A 16059-nucleotide genomic window follows, 5' to 3' on the forward strand; every position below is an offset into this window, starting at 1 on the left:
ATTTTTTTCAATATACCTTATAAATTTTAAAAATTGATATTTAAAATATATTACGGTAAGATATTTTATATGCCTTTAATATTAGTATTTTTTTCATCCCTATATGTATAACATTTTTTTTTATGATTTAAATAAAATTAACTATTTAATATAAAAATATATTTTTTTTTATCAAATTATGATTTAAATTATTTTTATATTAAAAATAATAATTGATAGTCTATATGAGTGAAACAAACGCGGCTTCATCGTTAGCGTTTTGCCGCTGCAAAACCCTAGCAAAACCATTTCAAGCATCAGTTCTCAATCCGGCTAGGGCTAGCGCTAGCCGTCTTCTCTCGCTCTCTATACATTTCTCTTCTCCGGCATTACGATTTCCGATTGCTTACCTTCAAGATGTCGATGTCCAAGGGATCTAAAATGCTGCAGTACATCAATTACCGTATGCGAGTCACGATCCAAGACGGTCGTCAACTCATCGGAAAATTCATGGCCTTTGATCGACACATGAATCTCGTACTCGGTGACTGCGAGGAATTCCGTAAGCTTCCTCCTGCTAAAGGCAAAAAGAACGAAGAACGAGAAGAACGCCGCACGCTTGGTCTCGTTCTCCTCCGTGGTGAAGAAGTTGTTTCCATGACTGTCGAAGGACCTCCTCCTCCAGATGAATCCAGAGCCAAGGCTGCAGGAGCCGCCGCGATGTCTGGCCCTGGAATAGGTCGAGCCGCAGGACGCGGCGTTCCTACTGCTCCCTTGATCCAGGCACAACCAGGACTTTCTGGTCCTGTACGTGGTATTGGAGGTCCTGCACCAGGAATGATGCAGCCACAGATTGCTCGTCCACCTATTCCCCAGCTTTCTGCTCCGCCTATTTCTTATCCGCCTTCATCTGCTCCGGTTATGCGGCCGCCTGGACAGGTTCCACCTCCTTATCCTGGACAGCCACAACAATCAATGGTACGAGGTCCGCCACCTGGTATGCCGCCTCAGTTCCCTCCAAGGCCAGGGTCTGCGCCTCCACAATTTTCAGTTCCTCCTCCACATTTTGGGCAGCGTCCGATGGTTCCTCCTCCACAAATGATGAGAGGGCCACCACCTCCAGGTCAACAACCTCACCCAGGGATGCCTGGAATGCCACCTCCTCGCCCTGGAATGCCTCCTCCACCTGGTGGCTCTGCTGTTCCTGTTTTTGGTCCTCCTCGTCCTGGTATGCCCCCTCCACCAAACCACCAACACCATCAGCAGCAGTAATTCGGTATGTGGTTTCAATTCTGATTACTGTTCATATATATTTGTATTCATCATTCCTTTTTCATGTTAAAAGTATGCATATTAGTTGGAGTATTGTTTTGACTCTTATTACAAAAAGATTTAAAATGATTTCTAAGTCTTGCTATTGTTTGCAAATTATAATTTATGACTTCCTTTTTGAAGTCTGACTCAAAAATGTTTTCAGAGCGGGTTTTGCCCATTTCATTACTTCAATCTTTAGAGTAGATGTAGGATAAAATCTTCATTCACCAAAGTGTTTGATCTCATTATTCAAGATGTTTGTTCTTTATGGTATTCAAAATGATTTGCCCATTTTGAAAACACTTTTTTAATCCGTTTCTTTGTGGTATTTGATATGTCTGACTCCATTTTTGAATCTGTCTGTGAGAAGAAAGAAGAAAATAGTTTCCAAATAAGGTCATTGTGTTGTTAGATGAGCTCTTTAGCATGTCAATCAATTTCTTGTTGTATGCATGAGATGTTGGTCCATATGTTTTACATGTGTTGATTGAGTGTTTTTTTATTTACTTATGTACCATGTGGTGTTGTTGGGTTGCCTTTTATCTTTAGTGGGTAGCTATAGTGATGATAAACACACTTTCTTTGTATCTTGAATCACAACTTCTTTGTTTTTCTCTAGCAACATTTTTGCTATATCTCACACCAAAGTTTATTGAATATATTTTGTTCTCATAGCTACTTCTTTTTAAATTTTAACTAATTCAAGTTACATAACTAATATCCAAGTCAACAACCACATGGCACTTGACAATGTTAATTTTTCTAGGTTACTTGAGAGTTATTTATTAGTTTCTTGTAAGTTCATGTCACAATACTCGATTGGGTTTACTGCAGGGAGCAAAATATGCTTTATTGCTTTTATGATAAATTATATAATAGAAGACTCCTTAGCTCATTGAGCACAAGAATTCATGCCCCTAAGGTCATGGGTTTGAGTCTTTATATCTGGACCATTTTCAAAACAAATAATAAGATATATAATCATTAGTTATTTAAGTATAAATATCTTGTATAAGATAAAAAATAGGAAAGAAGCTTGTTTTGCTTGAAGCCTTGAAAAGGTTCATTTTTCTTGTTTAGTGTGCGACATGCTCAACTTGCTTGCTAAAATTTTGAAAATTACTCAAAACGAGTCCTCTCATTAGTTTTTTGTTAACACCGTTTAAAATCTAATATTTTAACAAATAACCTTTTAAAAATAATTGGATTCTGACCACTTCCTTATCTTTACTTTTTTTTCTTTGGCATCCATTTTCATTTTTCGCCTTCTCCATTCTCTAAAAATTAATTTTTTAACATCAATTTAGTATATTTTACATGATTGTTTTTCAGTACATTACCCAACAACCTACTTTTCTTTAAGCAAAAATTTTATTCTAACAACTGAAAACATTTGAGTGTTTTTACCTTAAAGCAAAATTCTGTTCCTTCACTTTTATCTTATTTTTTATTAATCCTTGTTACAAGTCGATAATTACATCTCTAGTGACAACCATATGCTTCCAAAGAACTTAAAAATTATTCAATAAAAGTAGTGTATTTAAATAAAATTTGATGAGTTCATAAATCCTATTAAAAAATAATAATACTAACGAATTTCTAAACAAGAAAAAATATTGAACTTGTTACTAATAACTAACTAGTAATAGACAGGCTTAGTATATTATCAATTTGATTGCTAACATTATTAGCACTTGTTGATCTTTTTGCCCTGTTTTCTTTTGCTTGTTGGAACAATTGTTATCAATCTTTTTTCTAGTATATGAGTGGTTATTATATAAAGCCCCCAACTTGAATAAAGCTTAAAAGTAATATTAATCAATATTAAATATTAAAACAATACACGAGTTTCTTTATTTTGGATAATTCTCAGAGATCTATCTATAAGATTGTGTAGACAAGTCAAATTGTAAGTAGTATTAGTTTGGTTCAACTATATTGAACTTAGGAATTTTGCAAACCACAATTGTTTGACCGATCAGTTTGTAGAGATCATTGGTGATTTGATTTGGTAAAATTGAGTCGAACTAATATATTGAACAATGCCTAGTTTCATGATTGTTCTGTTATAGCTTATGTAATACTTCATTTTCAAACAGGATAACCTACAAGCAGACTGTTGTTCAACTTTTGGGATTTTAAACCAAGCATTCATTCTTCAAAGGTTATTGATTGGGGTTTTATGACATGGTTCATTGGATTGGTGGGTTTTGAACTTGGGGGTGTTAGAAAGCGACACATCATTTGATGATCAATTTAATTTACAAAATTCTGCATCTTGGGGTTTGTTGCTTTGAATTGTGTCTAATTTTCTTGTGTTATCTTGACAGGGGATCTTGCAGTTTCTACATTATTTACTACTACTACTACTCAAATTTGCTAGTATTTTGTATTGAATTGCGACGTAGTTTTGTCTAGATTGTGTTATTGAGATCACACTTTTACCGCTTAAAAAAATATCACTAGTGCTCTATCTTTGTCATTCTTTTTTTTCTTGGATAATGTTTGCATCTCTGTTATTGGGTTATGAGATTAGTTAGATAGAACTAGAATTGGAAGACCTTTTGTTTTTCTTTCTAAAATTAGAATTGTATGCAATTTTATGAAAATATGTCCAAATTTACCTTTGAAGTTTCATTGCTGGTGTGTTATTTATTAGACATGGCAAAATGTCCCCCCATTTCTTTACAAATTTAGTATTTTATCATTTAAACAAATTTTGTACATGCTTATATCTTTTTGACTTGTTAAACTTTTTTTTACTAATTTTAAAACCTCTTTTTTTTAAATATATGATAACCAAACTTTTATTTTTATTTTTAAATTATCAGTTGAAGTATTAACTACGTAAATATTAAGTTCTCACTAATTTATTCGGAAAAAAAAATATTTATTTTTTAAAATTATATAATAAAAATTATTATAATTTTATCTTATAAAACATCTATTATAACTTTTTTTTGATATTTAAAACAATAAAAATTAAGTCTTTATTTTTCGTCGTTGGTAGGTAACTGGGTAAATTTGTTAAGTTAAAGTTATTTTTAGGGATGTATTTATCATCTCCATTTTTTAATACTATTTCCGTCTTGTTCGATTTCGAAGAATCTCCGCGGAACAACATTTATAAAAAAATAAATAAAATTATATAAACGATTTTTTTTAATATATATATATATATATATATAGTAATAAATTGAAATTTTATATTATTATAAAAAATAAATTTAAACTTTTATAAAGTAAAATAAATAAATAAATATATTAATAATTTTATATATTTAATTGTGTTTTTATAATATTCAGAGACCGGGACAGGAACTCGATTTCAAGGAAAAACAGTCACAAACAAGGTCTTACCACAGGACAATTTCAAATGCCATCTTGTTACTTTTCCATTGGAGAGATTATGTTTTATTGGACATCCTTATCTTTTTTAAAAATTGATAGAAGCTATCACAAAGTTACTCATCTCACTCATTGGGGTCACTTTGTAAGCAAAATACCCCATGATAAGACAACAAAATATAACACTTTGTTGGAATTGGCATGGGTATTTTTAGTGCAATCATAGCTCATAAAATAATCTTATACAAAAACGATTTAAAGTTACAGTATAATCTGAATTACATTATATAAAAAAGAAAACATATACAAAAGTTGTTTCTATTATTGAGTAAAGACAACAAAACTATGTAATGTTTCCAAGTAACCCTTATTATATCATATCTATCATCCATCTTCTTGAACATGACCAAACAAACTCTAGAATCATGTCAGAAACACCATAAATTAACAGTCACCAATATAACAATCAACGTGAAAAGATTTACATTAGATCTATGACTCAAAAGAAGTTAATTTTACAAGGGGGGAGAAAACAGACATAAGAATAAGCCAAATTCAAGAAAGCAAAGACAGTTCTGCCTACTAGTGATAGACAGTGTCCTTCGTTTTTCTTTACTCCGCTTAACTTACTAAAGGGTTGTTGTTAGTACTGAGCCATTTTATGAAAAAACCACAAATTAGGTTTATAATTATTATAACTTCGAGACATGAGATGTCCCTTTTCTGCTCAAGGCAGCAATGGCAACCTTTGAACCAGATGGTCTACCTAAATGTTTACAGATAAAGTCTCCTGCTAAAAGGAGCTTTTCCAGATTGACATTAGTTTTAAAACCAAGTCCATTAAGCATATAAACCACATCTTCTGTCGAAACGTTCCCAGAAGCCCCTTTCGCATACGGGCAGCCCCCCAAGCCCGATACAGATGAATCTACCACCCTTATTCCCATCTGCACGTCAAAATGATTTAGTATTTATATCATGGAAAACCTTAAAGTAAACCAGTTTCAACTCGTTTATATTATTGTTTATGGAAACACTTTCAGTTTTGGATCTGGTCAATAAATTTCAGAATTTGTGTATATCTAAGTTCTGTTTTTGAATGTGATGTCTATTTAGATGAGATATCCGTTTAAACCCATTGGAAATACTTTCTGGACCTGAATCTAGGTTTGGAGGAGAAAACGTCAATACATTGCCTTCTAAACCATTTTTTTGGTCAAGTATCTCAATTGTATATTGATTTAGATAAGAAAATGTTCTGGAACATAACTTAATTGGATAAATATTCCTAAATTTGTTGACGTTTCCTCGTCCAAACACAGCCTCAGCTCCAGAAATTGTTTTCAAATGGAACCAAAAAAGTGTTTTTGAATGGGACTAATTTCTTAGGCACAAATCCAAAATGAAGAATGTGTAAAAAATCAAACCATCTTCAATCATTTGACATAGACTCTCTACAAGCTTAGACATGTAAAGATGTTTCACCCAATTTGCAAATTAGGTATCAACGTAGAGATTTTGTAAGGGTATATATTCCAGTAAAAGAAGGAAAGATGAAAAAGTAGCTTTACTTGGATGGACGCAAAGATGTTGGCAAGAGCTTGTCCATATGTGTCGTGAAAATGAACAGCAAGATTCTCAAGTGGAACAACGTCCGAAACAGCTTCAAGCATTGGGATGACTGATCCTGCACATACAAAGGAGAAGGATGTAAAACCAAGTAAGATGCAAGTTATTTTCCAGAAGGATTAAATTGCAACAAATAGAAAGGATCCAATGAAAAGAATTTGAATCTTAAGAAGCACTTAGGGGAAGGAAAAGGTCTTGTTTGATGTGGGTTATTTGGATTAAATACAAGGCCTTGTAAGGATTCAGCTTATTTAAATAACCTTGGGGTTATAAAAAAGCTGGTTATTTGAGTAAAAATATCTAAAAGGTTAATATATATAATGAAATAGAGCCTATACAAGATATTTTGGTTGATGATTTGAATGATGTAAATTGATGAGAGGATGTATGAAAAGTTGGTCGGTTCTCAATCCAATCAAGGCCAAAATAATACAACTCCTATCACCAATCACTTCAATCAAATCATGAACTAAAATATTGAAATACACTTACATGATTCATTATATTATTAAAAATATTTTGATCATTTGACCCAAATAACCCTTTTTTCATGAAACTATAGGCCTTGTTCGATGATTGGTTAATCCAAACTATCTCATCTCATCATCAACCACTTCATTCAATTCATCAACCAATACCATATATCTTTTTCAAATTTTGCATTTTCACCTACATATCAATGGTCATATAGGATAATACACACAAAAAAAGATTATCTCATATCCCTTATCAAGCAAGCTCCAAATTATTTTAAAATAACCCCACATCAAACAAGTTTGAAGTCTTTGTGGATACCTGGAGTACCAACTCCAATGGTGTCTCCAAGAGAAATTTCATAGCATCCCATACGAAAAAGCTCCTTCGCCACATAAGCTACCTTCGATGGAACTACAACCCCCTCCACCGGACAACCAACTACACATGATACATACCTGAAAATCTTACCAGATGAAGTAAGGGAGAAGGAAGATCATGACTGGAAGATTAAAATAATTATTAACACTATCAAATATAAGCGATTAACAAAAGAACGCTTAACTCAAAATAAATATTTGTTTGCAACTTGTGTTTATGAAATATGGAAGGAGAAAATGCAAAAAAATTCAAACCTAGAATCAATTTGAAGTAGTTTGGAAGGAGATTAAAAAATGTAGAAGTACTCAAAGTGGAATATGAAACAAAGTTTCTAACTCTACTCAAGATGTGTTACTTTACATGGAATGGGGTATAGACGCTTCAAAAATGTTGCTTAACTAGCTTTGTTGCATGAGTTTAGTTTTAGTGTGTTCTTTCGCTTTATTTGAGAAATATAACATTTTAGTAATGATTTCTATTTATTTGTTCACAACATTACATTCATTTTCTTAATTAATAAAAGGTTCGTCCTTTTCTTGAAAAAGAAAAACTCAAAACAGATGAGAGCAACATAAAATTAGATTATAGAAGTTACCCTCGAACAGGAATTGAAAGTTCTCTAGCTGCATGAACAACATCTTGGTATCGTGCAAGACTGTCTTCAATGGTGCAATTTATGTTTGACCTCACAAAAGACTCTGATGCTGCTGTAAATATTGCTACTTCTTTTGCTCCGGCTGCAACAGCTGCCTCAAAGCCCTAAAACAACAACAACAAGAAATAGCAGATGCCTTGTCTGATCAGATTGAAAAAACATGTTAAAAAGAACCCCATTATCTGAATCTCTAAAAATTGAACTTACTTTAATATTTGGTGTCAAAACAGGAAATTTACAACCATCAACACCTTGGATAGACTCAAGCACATCCTTTGCATCTGCTAGCTGCAATTTTCTCTATGAGATTTCACTCTGATTGCAAAAGATAATTCATTGACCAATTCAGTTATTCATAACACTCGTTGTTTTATGGCCGGAAAATGAAATGGGTGCAATAGAAAATGTTTGTGAAATTAAGTTCATCCAACTCTTACTACAGAAAAGTTCTGTAACATAACAACATCATTTATAGTACCCATTTCTCAAATGCAAATTAAAACACCCACCTAAAAGTGAATCCATCTGTAATTTAATAGCTTGTTTGATCTTGTTTTTGCAACAGTTTATCTAAAAAACATCGCGTTTAATGTAAAAAAACGGTTTATTTAGATAGTTAGGGTAAAATGACAAAAAAATCCTTAGTATTTCATATTTTAAAATGTTATAAAGAATAAAGTAAGAGTAATTTAGTGTTTTGAATGATTTACAGAAATGATTGGAGATAAATGGTTTACATCAAACAAGCCCAAGATGAACTTTAGATGATTCTCAACTATTGTAAAATGATATAATATGAACATAAACAAAATTGAGACAATCCATAGCCAAACACAATCTTTAAGAGATTTTATGCTAGGATCCACTTAAATCATAGTCCTTCACTAGAATGTTCCATAGTCAAAATGAAGAACCAAGAAAACACAAAACGAAAACCCTCAGTAAAAGCTCAAGTAGATGAAATAATCTAAATGTCTGAAAGAAATTTGTTGGAATAATCTAAATGTCTGAAAGAAATTTGTTGGTAAATGAGATGGGTCACCATAACAATTAACAACCATCAAAGAATATACATCAAATGTAAGATTTAAATTGAAGGAAATGACCAAAACTTACTTGTGGAACCCATTTTGGCGAGACAAAACTAGTAGCCTCAACAACAGGCAAACCAGAAGAAACAAGCATCTTAATCAACTGAATTTTTATGGCAGTAGGAATAATTTCCTTTTCGTTCTGCAAACCATCTCGTGGACCTACTTCCACAATTTTCACATATCCAGTCATTGTATCCAAAAGCTGAAAATCATGTCAGATTCAAACAATAAATCATCACTACAATGAAGGTTTGTATAAATTAGCAAATTTCACACACATGTTTCCGATGTACAGGACATGGGTTGTCTCGTTCCGATGAAAAAGTTCTGTTCTTCACTACTCTTACTCCGTTCAACAGATCACCAAAACTAAGCTTGTGAGGCCTGTTCGTTCTCGACGTTAGCCACTTATCATGAAAGGATGTTGCCTTCAAACTGGAAATATTGCGAGTACTTGTGAGACAGAAGAACAATTTCCATTTATGAGAATTCCTAGCTGATAGCATTGAATGAATAGGTTGGAAAAGTGCGATTAGTGGGTGTGGAATGATTGGGTAGCAGATTCAGAAGTGATCGAGGATCAAGTATATCAGAATCGAAGGATTAAGAAGATCAAAATCACAAATCTATTAAGATTTTGCTTAACGAATGAGAGAGATAACGCCGGGAGAGACTCTGGGGGAGAATGCGGTGAACAAATCAATAATTACAACCTTTTCAGCATCTTTTGTTTTCTTCAAGGACCTGTTTCTAAATTTGCACCAATTATATATATAAATATAAGAAAAAAAAATTATAAATACTTAATATAAAAATTGACTCATTTCGTTTTTTCTAATAAATTATAATTAATTTTTATTTTTTTATTCATATAGTATTTCTTAAATATTAATATATATATTTTTTTTATTAATGGATGGACTCTTTATTTTTATTATTTTCATAATTTTTTTATTATTCTTATATGAGTATTTATTATTAATTATTTTAATTTTATCTTTTATATATATATATATATTTCTTATATTAACATTGATTATTAAGTATTTTAAAATTATTTGATATAAATAATTAGAACATGACTTATCCTTTCAACAATAAAAATCTTTTAACACAAAAATAAATTAATTAATAATTAAATAATAATAATAATAATAACAATTCATTTATCAAACAACAAGAAAATAATAATCAAATATTAGAAAAAATAATATTTCTTATTACTATTATAAATCATGAATAAAAAATTAAATAAGAAATAAACTTTTCACAAAAATATTACAGTAAACAAAATTCATAAATAAGTTGTTAAAATTTCTTTAAAAATAAGAATTTAAGATCTAAAAGAAATAAAAACGGATAAAAAAAGAAAAAAAAAAGAGAAATTAATATAAAAATAATAAAAAGAATTAAAAATAAAATAAATTTAATTAATAAAAAATAAGGAAATAGAAAATATATTATTATTTAATTAATAAATATATAAAATAAAAAATAAAATTCAACTATGGTTTATTAATCTAAATAACCAATTTTTGATAATACAAAAATTTAAATGATATTTTATTAGTACACATCTGAATGAACAAATTGTACACATATACATCTTTTTCCTAAATATAAATTATTATTTTTCATTTTAAATTAAATTACTTTAATTTCCTACCAGACCAACTAGTGAAATATTATAAAACATGACAATAATTTATTATTTTTCTTGTCAAATTTATTCAACAATTCTCATAAAAAAATTCAATACTAATCGGATTATTTATTACTTTTAAGTAAAAACAATTAATATTGAGTAATAATCAACACAAATAATGGTTGGAATTTGTAGACAGTCTATGTACCATAGTTTTGAAAATCGTTTCGATTATCAACTCGAGTATTTTGGCGAATTTTGGTTTGACCGTTCCGATGTTCGAACCTTTCAGTAATTCTATCACTATCCATTAATCACTAGTAGAAAAAAGGGTATTAGTAAGGGCTAAAACCGTTACTGAAAGCATCGAACGCCGTTACTGAAACTTATTTGTAACGGCACATAAAACCGTTACCAATCGTTACAAAAAATTACGTTACAGAAACTTCACAGGTATCAGTAACGGCGTTCGAAAACCGTTACTGATAGTCATTGAATAACAGTAACGGTTCTAGCCGTGTAAAAACCGTCACAGAAACAACACGAGCATCTGTAACGGTTTTATAAAACCGTTACAGATAGTAATGGAACAACAGTAACGGTTTTAGCCGGCTAAAAACCGTTACTAAAAGACTGATTTTATCTGTAACGGTTTTCGAAAACCGTTACAGATGCTCGTTTTGTTTCTGTGACGGTTTTTTATTTCTTAAACCGTTACAGTTAGATTTTTATTAACGGTTTTTGTAATTATTTAACCGTTACTAAATCCTAATAGTTTTTTTTTTTACAAATTTTTACCTATTTTAAACCTCAATCATTAATATAACCAATAACCAAAACCAAAAACTACAATCATCAATAACCAAAAACCCAAAAATACAATCATTAATTCAAAAGAACGTTATGATCGAAAGCATATCTGTAACGGTTTTGTCAATAACCGTTACAGACACTATATTAGTAACGGCATATTGAAAAACCGTTACAGATATGCAATAATAATAACGTTAAATTAAGTAATATTTGTAACGGTTTACATAGCCGTTACTGATGTCCTAATAATAGTAACGGTTTTTCATAGCCGTTACTGATAAAATATATTAGTAAGGGCGTTCGAGCGCCGTTACTAGAAGTCGTTACAGAAGAAATAATTTCTAATAGTGAATACCTTCCCATCTTCTTTCTGAAATTATTTAAAAAACAATTTTTTTAGTCAATTTTCTGATATACATTACAAATCATCAATAAACATTTTAAAGTTTATTTTAAGATTTCGAATCAATTCGTTACATAAAGTCACACCCAAGTATATGTAAGAATTTAGTTACTTCAAAAGAATATGTTAAATATTAAACATGACTTAATCCATTCAAATACTAAGCGAATGATTTACGCAATTCTTGAGCCCACATCCAACAATTGTCAAAGAGCATTTGAATCAAATCAAAGAACACAATATGCAAGTTACATTTAAATTACAGATTACAGAGTAGCTGTAAGAAACCCTATTAATCTGAACTCAAAATAGAGAAATTCAAGTCCGAAACTTAATACCTGAATCCGCATATACAACTATCGAGTATAGAAATCTTTATACCCTAAGCAGGTCGACGCTTAGCCCTAGCCAGTAATAGATATTCCAAAATTAGTTCCTCTTCAATGTGTTGGGATATAACTAAGATATAACAACAGTTAAATATCTTTAAGTGAAAAATGATGGTTGGATCCGAATTCTCAAACCTGAAGACTTCTATCTTTCCACCACCAATTTATAATCTTTCTAACGAGCTTCTGAGAGTAACCAAATAAGATGAGTACACAATAACGTACACGACACTTCGAGTGTAAAACAAACTCAGAATGAACCAAGTTTTTGTTTTCTCAAAAGACAGATTTTGATCTATCAAGAATCTAATTAAAATTCATATGAAAAAAGTCTGAAGAAAATGATTGAAATTTAGGTAAAGGGAAGAGAGAAAGGTAAAGTATTGAGCTAACTTTTCAACCGAAAAATACCGTAGTTATTGATGAATTTTCCGTCATTAAAAAGAATTAACAAAAGGAAACAAGTTTATGCTTTTTGTTTGTTTGATATTATTTTCATTCTAGCTCGAGTAATTTTTTTGAAAATTTTTTAGTTTAGGAATATTTCAAATCCTAGCTCCTCCCTTGCATATCGTGATCGGACCGCGTATTTTAAAACTATGATATGTATCGCGTAAACGAAAAATATTAACCTTATTTTGAGAGATTTTTTTTATTATGATTAGATTTTAAAAATTTTATTTATCAAAATAAATAAACAATAATATTATATTAATATACCATATTTAAAAGATCAAATAATAAAAAAAACCTTACTTTTGAAAAAATAACAGTAATACTACATACTTTTGAACAACTAATTAAGTACATTAAAATTAAAATGCTACATTTATTGGCACTTTTATAATAAATTATTAATTAAAAATGACAATTAATTCCCTTCAATCTTTTTCTAAATATTATAATCAATTTTGATTATATAATTTCATTAGGTCATTAAATGTAAATATTATAATAATACTAAATTAAAAATAATTAATATTAGATTATGTTTGGTGATCTGGAATTGAAATTCAATTATTATTCTTTTGTTTATTTTATGACTTAAAAATAAAATATTGGAGTTCTAATTTTAATAGAATTCAATTTTGTTAAATTTAATAAAATATATGACAAAAACAAAATTTGTATAGCTTAATTTATTAATAAAATTTATAAAATTTGATCAGTTGATAATGAAATTAAATTAAAATTATGGATAAAGATTAAATTTATTGTAAAAAAATGACTCTACATTACAAATTAATCATTTCGTGTTTAACAAAATAATTATTTTAAAACAATTCTAGGAAGAAATTGAAGTGTCTAAAATTGGTTTGTCATCATGGTTAAACAACAAAAATTAGCTCACCACACTTATTAATGTTACGAGTGTGGAGGTGTGATTCGTGGATACGAGAGAAACTTAATGTCTAGATTGTAAACCTATTTAGAACTATATTTCAATTTTAAATGTACTTATACATGTTAGATTTGTGTAACGAATAATTATATTTATAATTTTGTAACGTTATCGTAACAATTGAACTTGTAATTAAAAAAAATATTGTTTATTAACAACTAATATGTGTTTTCAAATATCACTTCCACAAAGAATTCAAATTCACAACTAAAAGCTAGTCAAAACATTTATAACTTTATTTTATTTTAGTCAAATGTATCAAATTTTATATAAATCAATAAATGCATTCTTACATTTATATATATATATATATATATTTATTAATTTCTTTGGTTCACTTTTTTCAAAAGATAAATTAGCATTTAAAAAATATATTTTTCTTTTGCAATTACTATTTCATTTTATTTGGAATATATATATATATATATATATATATATATATATATATATATAATTCCTAATCTTTATCTACACCAAGGTTTTCTTCTCGTTTCTTAAGACAAGAAATATGTTGTTTTAGGAAACGATCGATTCTACTGCAACCGGGTAATCTATTTTTTTTTTGTTTCTCTAGATATATATCTACTTGAAAAATGTATGTTTCTTCCTTGAAAAATAGCCATACATGTAGTAAAATCATAGTTTAATTTTTTTTATGTTCTTAATTAGATGATGAAGATCTTGATAAACTATATATGTTTGATTAGGGTTTTAAAATCCATTGTTTGTTTTTGAAATGGTGAGATAACTCATTTCATTTTTCTTTTTTTCAATGATTTTTTTATGACTTTAAAATAAAAAATAATCAAATTATGTTAATTCTAATAGAATTGAGTTGTATATGATTTTTAAGTTTCAATTTCAATTATACAAATCTAAACATATGGTTTTCTTTACAAGTCAAAGATTAATGTTTTCTAAATCTTTAATGTATATCTTATTATTTTAATTTTGTCTTTGAATATGTAAAGAATAACCAATGTTTTAATGTATACATCTTTAATTTATATCTTATTACTTTATTATTTCTTTACTTCAATGATATGATATATATGTATATATATCTAATTATCTTATATTATTTTTCTTTATAAGTCCAATTATTCCCTCCCTCGAGGCTCCAAATCTACACTATCTACATTTTTTTTAATGAAAGCATTTTAATTTTATTTATTTTACAATGTAAATATAGTAAATAATTAATACTATTTTCTCTCTATTTTTCAATCTCTAATAATTAATTTATTTATAGATCTAATAATCTCTTTAATTATATTCTTAAAAATAACATGTATATAATTTAACTACAAACAATTAAAAAAGCCTGAATTCAACCAAAAACAAATACACATATATTTCTTTTTTTACCTTGATTTAGTTTTCAGTGGCTAATTAATGTTACTTGAGTGATTTTTTTTATAGCATACTCTTAGTTTAGTTTTTTCCTTTCAAATAAGTGAAAATTTATGAGAAATGTAGTTTTATATGAGTAAATCTTTAGACAAAATAATCTTACTCTCTCTATTTTTTTTTTGTTAAATATAAATACTATTGATATATATTAAAGGCTTTAATTTGTTTTTGGTGAGCAGATATATAAATATTCGACAAAATTTGCTTCATAATGCCTGGAACTATACAAGATAACATAGAAGATGATAACTTCGAAATGGAAGTTAACGAACTAACAATGGATTTGATTCATGTGGAAGGTACTATAACTTCAAATATATTTGTTAGTTCCTATAACGATAATGACTTTGAAACTAGAAGTGTCCAACCAAGGGATGAACTAGTTGATGGTACTAATGCTAGTCAATTACAAGAAAGAAACATTAATCCTAATATTGTGACAAGTAATGAGACATCGATAATGTTACTTAACTTGCTTCGAGCGAGCGCTCTATCTGTTGGTTCCAATGTCCAACCAAGGTTGGACGATCGAGGATCCTCGATTGGGCAAGTTATCAACTCTATTAGTGCTTTGGAATATGCTCGTATAATTAGGTTAACTTCAGGTCCGGTTGCGAATGATCCGGTAATTAAATATTATAAATTTTCTAATTATTTATTTATCTATTCTTAATTAATTAAGATTGTTCTATATCACTACTTAATTTTAAGAGTTCACTAAGTAATTATATATCTTTGCAATACTATTTAGATTTATGGTTCCTTCAATGAATGGGTGCATGCAAGAAGAGTTGAGCTTGAGGTGATCTTTTGAACCTTTTTCTATTTATGCATGTGTGCTTCTAGCCTTCTATTATATGCTTGATTGTTAAATGAGTAAAATTTATGTTTGTTTTTTTTATTAGGAAGAGGAAAATGTCGAAGGAAACGTAAATGAAGATCTCAATCATACTTGATTTTTCGGTAATATTATTATGACATGATTATCCATCTAACTAGTAAACATGCTTGATGTTGGAATAGGTAATCTTATCAGCACAAATAGAGCAACCCTCAATCATCAACGATGATGTAGGATTGAGCGAAGAGGAGATAATGTTGTGCTTGAATCCAACAAAAT

General features: G+C 29.3%; 2 protein-coding genes across 5 annotated transcripts; one reads left to right on the forward strand and one right to left on the reverse strand.

Moving 5' to 3' along the window:
* The first annotated feature begins 250 nt into the window (after positions 1–250).
* LOC124919740 (small nuclear ribonucleoprotein-associated protein B'-like) lies at positions 251–3775 on the forward strand. Of its 3 annotated transcripts, XR_007097602.1 has the most exons (3): positions 251–1255; positions 3393–3457; positions 3624–3775. XR_007097602.1 is itself a non-coding variant. In XM_047460065.1 (2 exons), exon 1 carries the CDS (start codon positions 397–399, stop codon positions 1249–1251), a length of 855 nt encoding a protein of 284 aa, XP_047316021.1. In that variant the 5' UTR covers positions 251–396; the 3' UTR covers positions 1252–1255; positions 3624–3775. The 3 variants fall into 3 exon arrangements, 2 of the variants coding, with proteins under 2 accessions (XP_047316021.1, XP_047316020.1); XM_047460065.1 differs by lacking the exon at positions 3393–3457; XM_047460064.1 differs by lacking the exon at positions 3624–3775 and having other exon boundaries at positions 3393–3617.
* A 1292-nt stretch (positions 3776–5067) lies between these two features.
* Positions 5068–9581, reverse strand: LOC124927043 (hydroxymethylglutaryl-CoA lyase, mitochondrial-like). Of its 2 annotated transcripts, none has more exons than XM_047467385.1 (7): positions 9153–9581; positions 8897–9076; positions 7988–8068; positions 7721–7884; positions 7066–7202; positions 6213–6328; positions 5068–5588 (listed from the first exon to the last, which is right to left on the reverse strand). In XM_047467385.1, the coding sequence occupies exons 1-7, from the start codon at positions 9378–9380 to the stop codon at positions 5334–5336; spliced, it is 1161 nt and encodes a 386-aa protein (XP_047323341.1). In that variant the 5' UTR covers positions 9381–9581; the 3' UTR covers positions 5068–5333. The 2 variants fall into 2 exon arrangements, with proteins under 2 accessions (XP_047323341.1, XP_047323348.1); XM_047467392.1 differs by having other exon boundaries at positions 9222–9580.
* Between the last annotated feature and the right edge of the window lie 6478 nt (positions 9582–16059).

The sequence above is a fragment of the Impatiens glandulifera genome, chromosome 1 (assembly GCF_907164915.1).
Source record: "Impatiens glandulifera chromosome 1, dImpGla2.1, whole genome shotgun sequence".
Lineage (NCBI taxonomy): Eukaryota > Viridiplantae > Streptophyta > Magnoliopsida > Ericales > Balsaminaceae > Impatiens > Impatiens glandulifera.